The sequence below is a fragment of the Melopsittacus undulatus genome, chromosome 4 (assembly GCF_012275295.1).
Source record: "Melopsittacus undulatus isolate bMelUnd1 chromosome 4, bMelUnd1.mat.Z, whole genome shotgun sequence".
In the NCBI taxonomy this organism is placed as follows: Eukaryota; Metazoa; Chordata; class Aves; order Psittaciformes; family Psittaculidae; genus Melopsittacus; species Melopsittacus undulatus.
The window spans coordinates 112,688,084-112,703,342 of NC_047530.1; the positions used below are offsets into that span (position 1 = coordinate 112,688,084).

Consider the following 15,259-nt stretch of genomic DNA (forward strand, 5'->3'; position numbering starts at 1 on the left):
GACTGGAAAAACTTTCTCTATTCAATCCTGTGGGTAGTGTATGCAAAAGAGGAGATGCAGACAACGAATTACTACTCTGCAGCTGGGTAGAGTAGTTGCAGCTGTTGCAAAGAGAAACGGTCTTAAAGAAAGAACATTCTGGGTTTGGGGAAGAAGACTGAGAATGAAAAGCAAGATAATAAACAGCAAAGCAAAGGCTGAAGCAGTGTTCAGCCTCATTTTTTCAATGTGATTTAGGCCCCAAGTATTCAGGGAGTCAAGACACTGAGAGGCTGTGGTCAACATAAATGGACTGAAAGGGACCAGATGTCAACTAATGTGGACTTTGCATAAGAAGTTAGTTCAGAAACTGTTTTCTCTTTCAGAGAGCGGAAATTATTTATCGTCTTGCTGACTTACTAACTGACCAGAGAGAAGAAATTCTCTTGGCAAACAAAAAGGACTTAGAAGAGGCTGAAAATAAAGGTAATATTTCAAGTCCTTCCATGGTAATCCTATTGTCTCCAGCCTCTTGGGGCCTCAAAAGAAATGAGCAGAACTAGCATCTTCTGTCTCCTGGGATTGAGTAGTATGGCTGTCACAGAGTTGTGAACCCAGGACCTTGAGACCTTCTCAGTGTAGACTGCTATAGCTTCCTTAATTATTTAAAACAGATGCCTTCATCAGGGAAGATCCCGAGGCCTTGCAAAACATAAAGCAGTGTATTGTAATAAATAAATAAATAAACAAACAAACACCAGTGCTCCATTTTACCAGAGGAGGCTTGCTTGAAAATTAAATGTGACAAACATCACCGCTGATACTTTTCATGCATAAAGTGAATATTTTCTGGGCTGCTTAAAATTATTTTTGGCTCCTGAAGAGAAAGCTGTTGTCTCTATACTTAAATTGCTGGTATAAAAAAAAAGTCATGCCCCCTTCTGATTGAGGGAGATTCCCTTTAGGGAGCTTGGATTAAGCCCATTCTTCCATGTTAAACTGATAACATTGTCAGAAATTGGGATTGGGATAGCAAATGTATGAAAATGACACATCATGAATTGCAGTACTTTGTGGAAGAAGCCAGGGAACCTTAGCTGAGTTAACTTAATGTGTTCAGACTAGAAAATGCAGGCAGTTGTTGAGCAGTCTGAACAGAAATGCTATGCATGCATCTGTGCCTTGAGGCTTCTAGCTGTAATACAGAAAGATGAAATTACTGCCCAAACCTTCCAGAACTACTGCAAGGATATAAATTTGTAAGAAATTCAGAGATAGAGCAGTACTAGAAATTGAAAAAATCTTATCTTTGTGAATATTGATGTTGCTTCATGTACAAATGACTTAAACCGCATTAAGTGAAAATGTGGTGGTGGGTGAAATCATTGTCACATTTGAGCGGTTTTATTGTGGCAACTGAACTTAATGCTGTGCATTTTTCATCTCAGGTGGGTTTCTTGCTAGGGCGTAGGAAATAACTGAATTTTCCTTAGGTTCACCACTTATTTAAGTTGCTTTTGCTTGAGCCAAGGCAGACTGATCTACAGATTCATAGAATTGTTTAGATTGGAAAAGACCTTTAAGATCATTAAATCCAACGATAAATCTACTACTGCCATATCCACCACTAAACCATGTGCCACATCTGTATGACTTTGAAATCCCTCAAGCGACGGTGACTCCACCACTGCCCTGGACAGTGTGCTCCAATGCATGACAACCCTTTCGGTGAAGACAGTTTTTCCGGTCTAAATATCCAGTCTAAACCTCCATGGCTTAACTTGAGGCTATTTCCTCTTGTCCTTTTGCTTGTTACTTGGGAAACTGACCACACCTCACTGCAACCTCCTTTCAGACAGCTGTAGGGGAGCAATCAGGTCACCCCTGAGCCTTCTCCAGCCCCAGGTCCCTCAGCCGTTCCCCATCTCTCTTGTGCTCCAGGCCCTGCAGCAGCTCCATTGCCCTTCTCTGGCCCCACTCCAGCACCTCAATGTCTCTGTTGTAGTAAGGGCCCCCCTGTCTCCAGCACAATTTTTCCTTGCTTTTAGGGAGATTGGCCCTTCCATTGTTGAAACGTTTGAGTCTGTCTACATCAAAGCTGAACAGCTTGGCTATTGGTCTGCGTCAGATCGCAGCATCCTCACAGGAGAGTGTTGGCCGTGTAATTCGCCGAACACGAATAGCAAAAGACCTGGATTTGGAGCAGGTGACAGTGCCTATTGGCGTCCTTCTCGTGATCTTTGAGTCCCGACCTGACTGCCTCCCACAGGTAAGGAGGGCATATTTACACTGTTGCAAATTCTTTGATGACAAAATAAAGGTTATTTCTGTTGGTGGGCTGTGAGAAGTACTGTCTCAGAGGATTCTTGTGTAGATTATTCTAAAATTGGTTTTGTTGGCATCCCTGTGTTTCCTGCAGAAATACTCTTAGGACTTCCTTCTGCAGAGTTATTCAGGCCTGGGTTGTTTTGGTTGTGGGGTTTTTGTTTGTTTTTTGTTTCATTAATCTGGTGTGCATTTTGGGGGTCTTGGGGTTTCTTTGTTGGTGTGTTTTTGTTGGTTTTGGTTGGGTTTTTTGTTTGTTCTTTTAATAAACCCAACATAAGAGTTATCTTCAGATGATGAAAATTCCGCATTTATCTTAAAAACTTATGTTCAGTGCCTAACTGATAGCGTGGGAGGCTCCTACCAATGAGCACTTGTTTTATCTGTCCATGCTGTGTACAGCTGAGCTGCAGGCTAGGATTAAACAGGAACTGTTTTGTACAGATGCTAGCAATTAACTGTAACTGTTAGGAATACATGGTTAAAAAAATAAACCAATAAAAATTGGCTGAGCACAGAAAGAACAGAAGTTGCAGGCTTTGTATGGTCTGTCCTGTACTGACGCTGCTTGTATGAGGCGGAATGGTAACTGTTACTCACTTGTTGTGAGGTGGGTGTGAAGAAGAATGCTGTCCTGAGTTCTTGGGTACTGACTTTTCTGGAAGGGCTAGTGAAATCTTGACTGGTGTACTATAAGTGAATGTCATTTATGTTCTGCTGGGAATAAGGCAGGCATTTTAAAAATCAAATACCTTCATCTGCAGCACAGTGTGGGACTGTTGCTGTCAGTAAATGCTGTTATAATGCATGCAAATTATGGGGACTGAACTAATATTGCAGAGGTAACCATAATCTTATTTTCTAACTCCCAACTACTAAGCAACTGTAGCAGATTTTTAATAAGTAAACAAAACAACTTCACAATTAACACAAGTTGTTTCCCACAATTAACATTAGTGTCTAGGAAGATGGATTAAAGAGTTCTCTAACATGAGCAGGTGTTCGAGGAGAAAACAATGGTTACAGATTACTTTAGAAGAGGGACTCAACCAGTGGACAGCATGGTACTTTGTACCTAAATTTTGTGAGTGCTTCCCATTTCACATTGAAGGGAGTATGCTCTAGGCAAAGTTCCCGTGAAATGACAAGGCACTAATCTCCCATGTCTACCATTATTAGCAGCCTCACGCTTGCAGGCCCTCGGCCTTGTGGGGGACTTCAATCACCCCGGTATCTCAGGGGGGCCCAACACAAGCAATCCAGGAGGTTCCTCGATTGTGTGAAAGACAACTTCCTCTTGCAAGTGAGAGGAGCTGACAAGGAGAGGGGCCATGCTTGACCTCATGCTCACCAACAAGAAGGGACTGGTGGGGAATGCGATGCTCCAAGGCAGTCTTGGCTGCAGCAATCATGAGATGGTGGAGTTCAAGATCCTCAGGGCAGTGATAAGGGTATGCAGCAAGCTCACTGCCCTGGACTTCAAGAGAGCAGACTTGGCCTCTTCAGGACCCTGCTCAGTAAGGTTCCATGGGATAAAGCCCTAGAGGGCAGGGGGGCCCCAGACTGTTGGTTGATATTCAAGGATCACCAAAGTCAGAAGTGTTGTGTGCTGACAAGAAGGAAGTGGGGCAAGAAGGCCAGGAGGCCTCCATGGATACATAAGGAAGTGCTGAGAAAACTTAGAAGGGAAAAATAAGCTTAAAGAAGGTGGGAGCAAGGACTGGCAGCCCAGGAAGGATAAAAGGATGTTGTCCAGGAAGCAAGGGCTCAGGTCAGGAAGGATAAGGGTGAGTTAGAACTGAGACTGGCCAGGGATGATAAGGGTAACAGGAAGGGCTCCTGTAAGTATGTAGCCACCAAAACAAAGTATATGGGTAATGTGGGCCCTCTCTGGAAGCAAATAGTAGAACTGGCCACCCTGGAATTGGAGAAGGCTGAGGTTTGCAGTGACTTCCTTGCCCCAGTGTTCACTGGTAAATGCTCTGACCATGCAACCCAAACCTTGGAAGACAAATGCAGGGACTGTGAGAACAATAACCTTGGGCCCACTGTAGGAGAGGATCAGGTTCAAGATAACCTTAAGAACCTGAACATGCACAAGTCCGTGGGACCTGATGAAATCCATCTACGGGTCCTGAAGGAGCAAAGCCACTGTCCATCATATTTGAAAAATCATGGCAGACAGGTGAAGTTCCTGATGACTGGAAAAAGGGAAATATAACCCCCATTTTCAAGAAGGGGAAAATGGATGACCCAGGGAACTACAGACCAGTCAGTCTCACCTCTGTGCCTGGCAGGATCATGGAGCAGATTGTCCTGGCAGGCATGCTAAGGCACATGAAAAACAGCAAGGTGTTTGGTGACAGCCAGCATGGCTTCACTAGGGGGAAATCCTGCCTGACCAGTTTGGTGGCCTTCTATGATGGGGCTACAGAACTGATGGACAGAAGTAGAGCAGTTGATGTCATCTACCTGGACTTGTGCAAAGTGTTCGACACTGTCCCACATGACATCCTTGTCTCTAAATTTGATGGATAGACTGCTCGGTGGATAAAGGACTGGCTGGATGGCCGCACGCAGAGGTTCTGGAGATGACTATTTTCTAAAGGAGTGTAATACTTTATTTTTTTTTTTGTTCCCTCCCCCTTCTCCCAAAGAGGTAGGCAAATTGTGAGGCCATTGTGAATAGGATTGGGGTGAGAAAGACAAATAGGGATACAAAAATAACATAGGTCTGGGAAAAGAGCCTTGTCATGTCTGAGACACTCTTTTGTAGAAAAGAACAAAAAACTGAAACAGTAAGACCTACCATCACCCTCTGTTAAAGAGGTTTTCAGTTTAGTGGGGAAAACACCAGTAAGAACTAGGGTCTGGAGAGTTAACAAATTGGGTATATATTTTCAACAGCAGAAGTAATTTTTTATCTAACTTCCAAAAAGCAGTGGCTTTTTCAAAGCACTTTTTGAAATATAATCTACTTATGTTGCTGGTCTCAAATGCATGAAATCTGGCACCTTAAACAGAAAGGCAAGAGCATCAGTTGGTTGCTTCTGATTATGAACATGAAAGCAAAATTATATAGGTGATGCTGGACCTATTGTCTACAACAGTTTTTCCTCATACTTGCAGCAAGCGTTGTCTGATTGTGACTTCAGACAGCATGATAAAAATGTTCTTCGTGCTTATAGAAGAGCTCATTAGCCGTTTTCTGCAAGAATGACTGGGGACAGAAGTTCTTGCACCTAAAATTATTCTCCCTGGGGTGATTGCCCATATAGCTACCTAATTCATACCGGAGTCTACATTCAGGGTTTTCTCTGACCTGTCTGCTGCAGTTTGCCCCTGGCAATAGTACCCTGAAAACTCAGGCTTGTTCCTGAAACACTTAACACATTTCATTTCTGGAGTTAAATGTGCTGTTATTTGTAATGATTTATTTATTTATTTATTTGGTGCCTTAGAATGAAAACCATAAATTTACATTGAGTAAATCATCAGGATTAAAAATCCTGTTCTTATTTTGTGGGTGTTATAGAAGAGACAGATTACTCTGTCTCTGACACCCCCTCCCTATCTCCCCCCCATATTGAATAAATTCTTTTCTGACAGGTGTCTGCTTTGGCCATAGCCAGTGGAAATGGCCTACTTCTTAAAGGAGGGAAGGAGGCAGCACATAGCAATCAAATCCTTCATCATCTGACACAAGAAGCACTCTCCATTCATGGGGTCAAAGATGCGGTGCAACTAGTAAGAGCCTAGAATTAAACCAATGATTTCTTTGATGTGGTATGTATAAAAAGTATAGGCAGAACTTGAGTGTTCAAACTGTAGATTGTTTGTATTCAACTACTACAGGTGAATACAAGAGAAGAAGTAGAAGATCTCTGTCGTTTGGATAAGCTGATAGACCTAATCATTCCACGTGGTTCATCACAGCTAGTCAGAAATATCCAGAAAGCTGCTAAGGGAATCCCAGTGATGGGACACAGTGAAGGGATCTGTCACGTGTATGTGGACACAGATGCCAGCGTTGAGAAGGTTACACGAATAAGTAAGCTGGGAGAGGATGACTTAAATCACACAGATGTAATTGAACTTGATATCTTGAGTATGCAATATGGTGATGGTAACTGATAATTCATATGCTGTTCAAAATCTTTGTTGTAAATGCTATGTAACCAATTATCTACTCTTAAACCTCAGTCAGAGACTCAAAGTGTGAATATCCTGCTGCCTGTAATGCTCTGGAAACTCTCTTAATTCATCGAGACTTGCTGAGAACCCCGTTGTTTGATCAAATCATAGACATGTTGAGAGTAGAACAGGTTAGTCACTTGTGTTTTGTTCTGTTGCCTTTTTTTTCCAGCACTTTAGAAACATTTGGTCTGGCTGGTGTAGCCATATCTAGTTTTATGATGGCATAACACTTAAGTTATCTGCATGTCTCTTTATACATGTAAATGAACTTACAGAAGAGCTTTCTCTAATTCTCCACACAACCTCAAGGCCTTTTGTAGAAATTACCTTAAAGCAGCTTTTTCAGGACAGCTGTGTGCCATTATTGGGATACAAATACTTCCTTTTATATAGCACAAATCATCTGCCTTAGAAAAGCATACACACAACCCTTTCTCTGCCCTTCTTAATTATGATTTAATTGCTGTTAACCTCCCAGATGCAAGGCCTCTTCTTCATTAATTTAGCTTTTTATCCAAGTGAATTCACTTTCTGTTTTTCTCCTTTATGAATATGCTTCAGCCGCATTTTTTAAACCTTTCATCTTGCCTGCCCATTATTCCCGCCCTCCTAGTATGTCAAAGGTACAGTGAAAGGCAGCATACTAATTGGTTGTTTTGACATGGGTAACGTTTTCTCAGTACAGGTAGCAGAGATGCACTGGGAGAGAAATATCCATGAAGTAGTGTGAACTGCACATAAATCAAGGATTTTCACATAGCAGTGCGTGTTTGGCAAATAGAGTGTACAGGCAGTGATTAATGCAGTTACATTAGGGAGGCCTTATGTTCTGATGATGTTGAAAGGATCACAGTGAAAGAAGCTGATAGGTAATCAGGAGCAAGTCCTCACTTAATGGATTTTTTCTTTTTTTTTTTTTTGTCATTGGAAAGGACAGAGTGAGGTGTGGGTCTCTGGACTTTGGATGGGGGGAGTGTGAGGACTAGTACATTTCCACCGCTACCTGTCTAGCTCCTAATACGGTGGGGAGGATGTTACCTCTGTCTGATATGACCTGACAACAAGAAATATGCAAATACAGAATCCCAGGCTGGTTTGTGTTGGAAAGGACCTTAAGGTCATCCAGTTCCAACATCCTGCCATGGGCAGGGATGCCTCACACTAGACCATGTTGCCCAAGGCTCTGTCCAACCTGGCCTTGAACACTGTCAGGGATGGAGCATTTACCATTTCTTTGGGCAACCTGTGCCAGTGCCTCACCACCCTCACAATAAAGAACTGCTTCCTTATATCTAAGCTGAACTTCCCTTGTTTTAGTTTAAACCCATCACCCCTTGTCCTGTCGCCACAGTCCCAGATAGAGTCCCTCTCCAGAATCCTTGCAGGCCTCCTTCAGATTGAGCAGGATTTTGCAAGTAAAGTAGTTTACAGTTGCACAAGAAAATTCCATTCTACAGATACCTTCTTAAAAGCCTTCAAATTTTGCAGACTTGTGCCTTATTTCCCATTTATGTTTGTCTTGTCAAAATTTCCTGTGTTTTGTTTGCATGGGGATTTCTCTGCTGTATCAATTGTATATTGTCTCTCATTGTTTAGGTGTTTCAGCTACTATGATTGTGGGTTGAAAGATAGATAGTTTGATATGCAAAAGAAAGAGGAAGAAGAAAGGGGAAGGAGGAGGGAAGGAGAGGCAGCAATGGACAACCAACCCCCAAAAGCCCATAGAAGTGAGGCAAAGCTAATTACTTGCCATTTGCCACAAGCAGACCAAATCCCAGTCCGTCTCTGAGCAGTGCCTATCTTCTTCTTCAAAAAACCCTTCCCTCAGTTTGTATTGCCGTGCATGACTTTATATGGCATGTACTATCCCTTTAGTTGGTTCAGGTCAGCTGTGGTGGGGAGGGGGAGGGAAGAGAAAGCCTTGACGCTGTGCAAGCTGTGTTCAGCAACAACCAAAAATATTAGTTTGTTTTCAAAACTGTTTTAATCCCAAGTGCAAAACATAGCACCATAGGGCTGCTGAGAAGAAAATTCACTCTGTCCTACACAGAGTACCAGAAACCACACTTTCACCTGGACCACATTGGTATGGTCAGCAGTGCAAAATGTTTCTGTTATTGTAGGTGAAGATTCACGCTGGCCCAAAGTTTGCATCCTACTTGACATTCAGCCCTTCAGAAGTGAAATCTCTCCGCACAGAATATGGGGACCTGGAGTGCTGCATTGAGGTGGTGGACAGTGTCCAAGAGGCTGTTGAACACATCCACAAGTATGGAAGTTCTCACACAGATGTTATCATCACAGAGAATGGTTAGTGATCAGTCTGCTTCCTTAAGCTACTGGTTTAGTTTGCCAGTCCTTGGTGTTAGTGTAGCCACTTACATTGCAGTAGTTGTTCTTCTCTTGGGTCTGTAGTAGGCATAACCAACTGGCCGCCTATGAGTCAAATGTGCCTGCAGTCCCATTTAGCTCAGAGAAAACATGTTGTGTGACCCTTATTCACCATTTTAAGGAATACGCTTGAGTGATTGGCCAATGGCAAGTCAGCACATGCTCTTGCCAGGCAAATTGCTTTCTGTTCCTGTATTGTGCAGACTTACTACATCAGAAGGTTTTGCAGAAACATCTCCTGTATCCCGAAGATGTCCTTAGGCCTCTAAAGGCTAGTGGGAATAAGGATTGTAGGGAAGATCAGACTTTATCCACTTTGTCTTCCCATGTAATTTTTATGCCTTGTAAACAGGGACCACAAATGTTTTCTCCCTGCCTCTTCCAGTCCTTTACTTCTCACTTCTGCATCCGTAGTACAAAAGCTGCATTGATCTCAGTTCACAGTTTCTTGCCTCTTAGTTGTGAACTTGTGCTCCTTTTTTGCAGCTCTGTGCTGCTCCCATCCCTAGCACCTGTCCCACATGCAGTTTGAACACTCTGTCAGTTCAAAATGTAGCTAGGGCTGCAGCCAAAGGTTGATTCTCCAACCAGACCAAGCCTGGAACTCCTGAGGATCAGCTGCAGTAAGTTCATGTTGATCTGTGGCTGGGCAGATGTGTGAGACAAGCAGACTTCTGTTTCTGTACCTCTTGCTGAGCTTAAATGAGTGTCACTAAAAGATACATATTTGATACCGTAGCCCACTGCCATGGGGCCTGGTGCACTAGTGATTTGCTAGGAAGTGTACTGGAAATATAGCTGATCTTTAATATAGCTTAATATAAACTTAAAGCTTAATGTCACAAAGATCTGTGATCATATTAGGTTTATAAGTCGTCCTTGTCACTAAGGATGACTGACCTGCAGCTCTCAGTCTTACAGAGAATGGAGTCCTCTAGAGGACTAAGATTTGTATAAATCTGCTTGAGCTTGCTCAGATCTTGCATGTCTGTGTTAAACAGATTTAGTTAGCTGATTTCATGGGGTATTTCTGCAGTTGTGTATTTCCCAAGTATTACCTGCAATAGCAATTAAGCTTAGGATTTTTTTATTATCTGGAACAATTCCATGTCTGAGCTCTAATGAAGAGCTGACTCTAGTTTAACTGTCTCAGTTTGGCTGCAAAATACTGTTTGGGGAAGTTGTCCTTTCTCCCCAGTCATACAACTGTCCCTGTTTGCAGGTTCTGGGCAAGACATGGTTCAAACTGGGGCGCTTTTTCTTTCTTCTAATCTTTGCAAGCTTCTTGTATCATTTGCAGCTGTGTCTACTTGATAAACGTATTGTGAAGATGGTATAAATAAACATGTCTTGGCACAGGCTGCTTACATACTGTCTGATAAGGCTCCATGTGAAAGTTGTATTGTTACCTGTTCACTGTACTATGTTGTGTTTACTAGAGTGCATGCTCATTCTCTATGTACTGGATTTCATTTTTCTCTGCCTCTTTTCCAGAGAAAACAGCAGAGTTCTTCCTCCAGCATGTGGACAGTGCGTGTGTTTTCTGGAATGCCAGCACCCGATTCTCTGATGGCTATAGATTTGGACTTGGTAAGGGGGAAAAGACTGCAGGAATGTGACTGCAGGATTTGCTGTTGTATGAAAAGTGTAGCAGTCTGAATCCTGGAAGATAGAATTAGTTTCTGACCTTATTGTCTGATACAAGGTTTTCAGGAAAACCTGAAAAAGGAAAAGTTGAAGCCTAGACATTTCATCCATCTGGAATGACAGACATTTTACTATCTCTTTCCTGTCAGCACCAGCTAATACTACTACACAGACTATGTAGATTAAATTAGCATAGAAAGCAAAGTTGTTTTGGATCCTTTGAAGTTCTGTCCAATCAGAACAAAGTATGCTGTATGCACATATGCTAGAACAATGCAACACAGGATCTGAAACTAGTGAACAGTTTTTCTTTTGCTTATCTTTCTAATGATGCTGTAAGGAATGCCGTGCTTCATTCCTGCTGGGCCGACTGAGCTGCTGTCTAGTGTGCCAGCCCCGCAGTATTGAAGAACGAAAGGCAGAAACAAACCAAGTATCTATTGCTTAAATAAAGAGGTGCACCTATTGCGACTGCAGAATACAAGGGAAACATTCCTTCCTGAGGCAGAAACTCAGGAATCTCCATAGCAAGCTCTTACTGTGTCACCTGGAACATTTAGTGTTCTATTGAATTAAAACAATTCTAGCCAGGGTCTTGCAGTACCTCCTCAATGTGATCAAAAAGGACAGAAGATGAGATTACAATTGTGACTAATGCAGTGCTTAAAAATTTAAAAAAAAAGGAGGTACCTTTCACATCTTTCTCTCTAAAAGTAACACTGTAGCAGCCAGAAGTATAAACATTACAAGTGATAATGTAATAGTTAAGTTCCTCTAACTTTTAAATCAGGTAAACATCCAGCATTTGGAGGGGAGCAGAGAAAAGCAGGTCACTGAGAGGCAACTGGTTTTACATAAAGGTGCGAAACTCGTAAGTATGAAGTGAACATCTTCTGAAGATTAACTACCATTGTATCTTGTGTGTTTCCTGCAGGTGCTGAAGTGGGAATTAGTACTTCTCGTATCCATGCACGTGGACCAGTGGGAATTGAAGGACTGTTAACGACAAAGTGGTTGCTTAGGGGGGACAATCATATTGTTTCTGACTTCTCAGAGCATGGGAGCATGAAGTATCTTCATGAGAGCCTCCCTCTCCCTCAGAGAAATACCAGCTGAGAACATGAGGGCAGCGGGAAGCCCTAGGGCTATAAAATAGTTCCTGGAGATGTTCAGACTTCAGGGCACTCTGGCGATGGAGTTTAGTTTTCATCCTCAGGAACACTGTTCTCAGTCACTCCACAGTACAACAAATACCAAATTATCCCCTCTGTGAGTTTTATTTTTTTTTTCTGACTCTGTTTCTTAGTGTTTGCAAACTGACCTGACTTCTCTCAGAGACAGAATTCTTCAAAACACAGGTAATTAAGGAAAGATTTAAATACCTGCTGCATTGTTTTTGTATCCCCTGTTACTCATAGCAAATATGCTTAGTGGCAGAGCATCAGTTTTTTTCTAACTCTTTGTGCTGTTCGGCTGCTGTCTGTTCTGAGAGCAAGCCAGCTAGCCGCTTGAGTTTTGGTTGGTTGGTTTTTGTTTTGTTTTTCACCATTCTGTCTTATGATCAAGCCAGCTCTTGAAAGCCAGAAAACTTTACATTTTCATTCTTTGTATTTGATTACTCTTGTGATAAGGGCATAGGTGTTTCAAATGCATAAGCTTTTGACCAAGAAACCTTTTATATCTCATTTCTTTGTATTGTTTACTATTGTAGATAAATAACTATCTCCTGTGTGAACTTTGATACTTGTTTGTACCAAAGGTTTATTTTTCTTTGGTTTCATATAAAACTTGACCCTCTGCAACCCCTCCTCCGAGATCAGTGCTGCTTCCTCACTGTTTTGGGGTGCATAACGCCTGCAGGCACGCTTCTTCCTTGGTGTGCTGCAGCGGGGGCCTGAGGAACATCTCTGAGCCCCTCCCGCACCGTGACCCTGCAGCGACACCTCACTTCCCGGTGAAACGAGCGGGACGCTGCGGTAGTGGCGGATGGTTCCTGGCCTGTGGAGCTGGCAGAGTGCGGCACGGCAGCTCAGGCTGGCTGTGCCAGGACTGCAGGGACTGAGGTGCTTTGTCCTGTGGTGTCGGTGCTGGGGACACGGACAGCCGGGAGCTGCGGGAAGGGCCTGTAGCAGGACAGGCATGCCGTGGATGCCTATACAACATGGCTGGCGAGGCGAAAGGAAGTTTAAAGCTGAACAATCGAGAAGATTTGAGAGTGGTTGGTCGAGGCACAATAACTGCAACCTTGAGAGTTACCGGAGAACTGTTACTGGGGAAGCAAGAAGACAGGGTAAAAACCATCTCCCCGCCGCTGGGTACCTGGTGCGCTCAAAGCAAGTAAACCTTTCCCTGAGCCTGCCGCAGGCACTGAGGCGTGCGTGTCCTCCGCTCTCCACGTGTGCGCAGACAACTGCAGGACACCCATGCACTCAGCATCTCTCTGGGGTGGGGCTCCCCTGCTGACCCCAAGGCAACCCTCTTCCTTCCACCGTATATGCTTCTTTGCCACCACCACTAATACAGCCCTAAAAGTTTTGAAACCATCCATAAATCCTCCATAAATACAAAGCCCCCAGTACTCCTGTGATTCACTCATCCCCAACACCAAAATACTTCATACTCTACACCAGCATTTTCTCCTTCCATTGTTCTACTGCACTATTGTTCATCCTTCCCTTCTTATACTTCCACATTCCTCTGCCTATCCCTCTACCTCTTTCTACTGAAGTCCCTCTTTACCCCTTTCCAGTCCTTCTTACCCTGCCCTACATCCTGCTGCTTGTGCCTCTTTCCTGTCCTAGTCTGAGAGGCACATGTGCAGTACCAGCAGCAGCATGGCAGCGTAGTGGCCTTGGGTGTTGCCAGCAGCATGTGAGGGCAGAAGCCACTGGTGAGGCAAGTGAGACCCTTTGGTGAGTGCTGTTTGCTTCCCCTTTGGGGGGAGCTTTTCCCATTTTCCCATTGGCCCAGGCCTCCCCCAGGTCCTGAGGTGGCAGCAGCCAGATAGACCTCAAATGTGCTGTCAGAAGCACCAGCAGGAGGAGGGGCTCCAGCCAGGGGTGACCTATGGTAATAACAGTTGCTGCTTCTTTGGCTCTCCCAGGGGCCATGCTGAGGATGCGTGTGTCCATTCCACCCCTGGGCATGTTGCTTAACTGCATCCACCTCAGGCTTGCATGAGCTGTCTCTGTCCTGTTTCGCTCTCGTCACTTTGTGGGGGTGAAAAGGACAGGGGAGCACTTATTCTTGCTGTGGATGGGAGCTGTCACAGCTGAAGCTGGAGAGGCCAAAGAAAGTTAAAGAAGATTAAATCAAAGGCCACCCAGCCAGTAGATGTTTCCACTGTAGGCAAGAGAGAACCTGTCTCTGGATGAGGAAGGATCCCTCATCCTTGTCTACAGCAGCTCAGACCACTGACGTGCACCATAGGGTCTGTATGCATCAGCAGCATTGCCATGTAGCTCACTTACATGAGAGGCAATGTATCTAGGAAAGTTTGTCTCCTAAGAGCTGTGAGACACCCACGCTTTCTCTGAGGCAGATGACTGCCTGGTGACCGGAGTTACAGAAGAAGGAAAGAGACAAGGAGAAAGAAGTATCTGACCTGTCAAATTCTCCCAGCGGTGGTGAGAGCTGCAGTGAGCCCCAGGCCCTTGGGGCCCTGTCACCCCTCTTGTGTGTCCTGGGCATTCCCTGCCTCACCTTCCCATGCTGCTGCAATTTATATAACCCCCCTTTTCAAGAAAGGAAAAATTGGTGACCCAGGGAATTACAGACCAGTCAGTCTCACCTCTGTGCCTGGCAGGATCATGGAGCAGATTGTCCTGGCAGGCATGCTAAGGCACATGAAAAACAACCAGGTGCTTGGTGACAGCCAGCAGGGCTTCACTAAGGGGAAATCCTGCCTGACCAATTTGGTGGCCTTCTATGGTGGGGCTACGGAACTGATGGACCGGGGTGGAGCAGCTGTTGTCATCTACCTGGACTTGTGCAAAGCGTTTGACACTGTCCCACATGACATCCTTGTCTCTAAATTGGAGAGACATCAATTTGATAGGTGGAGCACTCGGTGGATAAAGAACTAGCTGATGGTCGCACTCAAAGAGTTGTGGTCAACGGTTCAATGTCCAGCTGGAGACCAGTAATGAGTGGTGTCCCTCAGGGATCGGTGTTGGGACAGATCTTGTTCCAACATTTTTGTTGGCAACATGGACAGTGGGATTGAGTGCGCCCCAGCAAGTTTGCCCATGACATCAAGCTGTGTGGTTCGGTTGATACACTGGAGGGAAGGAACGGGATCCAGAAGGACCTTGACACACCTGTGAGGTGGGCCGATGCCAACCTCATGTCGTTCAAACAAGCCAAGTGCAAGTTCCTACACCCGGATCAGAGCAATCCCAGGCACAGCTACAGGTTGGGCAGAGAACAGATTCACAGCAGCCCTGGGGAGAAGGACTTTGGGATGTTGGTCAATGAGAAAAACTGCCATTAACAGGAGGAAATAACTCGCAGTGACTGCAAAAGCAAGCGTCCTGTGAGGTGGAAGGAGCCCACAATTAAAGCCAAAATGCGGCCTTAGATCTAAAGGAGAATGGAATCCTTCTAACACACTATGGACAAACCACAGGGATACTCCGCTGAAGGCACAAAACCTGCAGTGCTGGGCATTGCAGGCCATTAGCTCCTGGACACAGGGCAAGGAGAAAGGGGCTACCTTCAG

General features: G+C 44.3%; 1 protein-coding gene across 5 annotated transcripts in view; it reads left to right on the plus strand.

Moving 5' to 3' along the window:
• The window catches only part of ALDH18A1 (aldehyde dehydrogenase 18 family member A1), a 37,016-nt gene extending 24,671 nt beyond the window's left edge, over nucleotides 1–12,345 (plus strand). For all 5 annotated transcript variants that reach the window (XM_034061756.1, XM_034061754.1, XM_031044759.2 and 2 more), the window contains 8 exons: nucleotides 366–465; nucleotides 2,028–2,248; nucleotides 5,914–6,051; nucleotides 6,160–6,355; nucleotides 6,508–6,629; nucleotides 8,625–8,811; nucleotides 10,387–10,482; nucleotides 11,474–12,345. In XM_034061756.1, coding sequence (XP_033917647.1) covers nucleotides 366–465; nucleotides 2,028–2,248; nucleotides 5,914–6,051; nucleotides 6,160–6,355; nucleotides 6,508–6,629; nucleotides 8,625–8,811; nucleotides 10,387–10,482; nucleotides 11,474–11,655 — 1,242 coding nt within the window. In that variant the 3' untranslated portion in view covers nucleotides 11,656–12,345. The remainder of the gene's footprint in view (nucleotides 1–365; nucleotides 466–2,027; nucleotides 2,249–5,913; nucleotides 6,052–6,159; nucleotides 6,356–6,507; nucleotides 6,630–8,624; nucleotides 8,812–10,386; nucleotides 10,483–11,473) is intronic.
• Nucleotides 12,346–15,259: the final 2,914 nt, after the last annotated feature.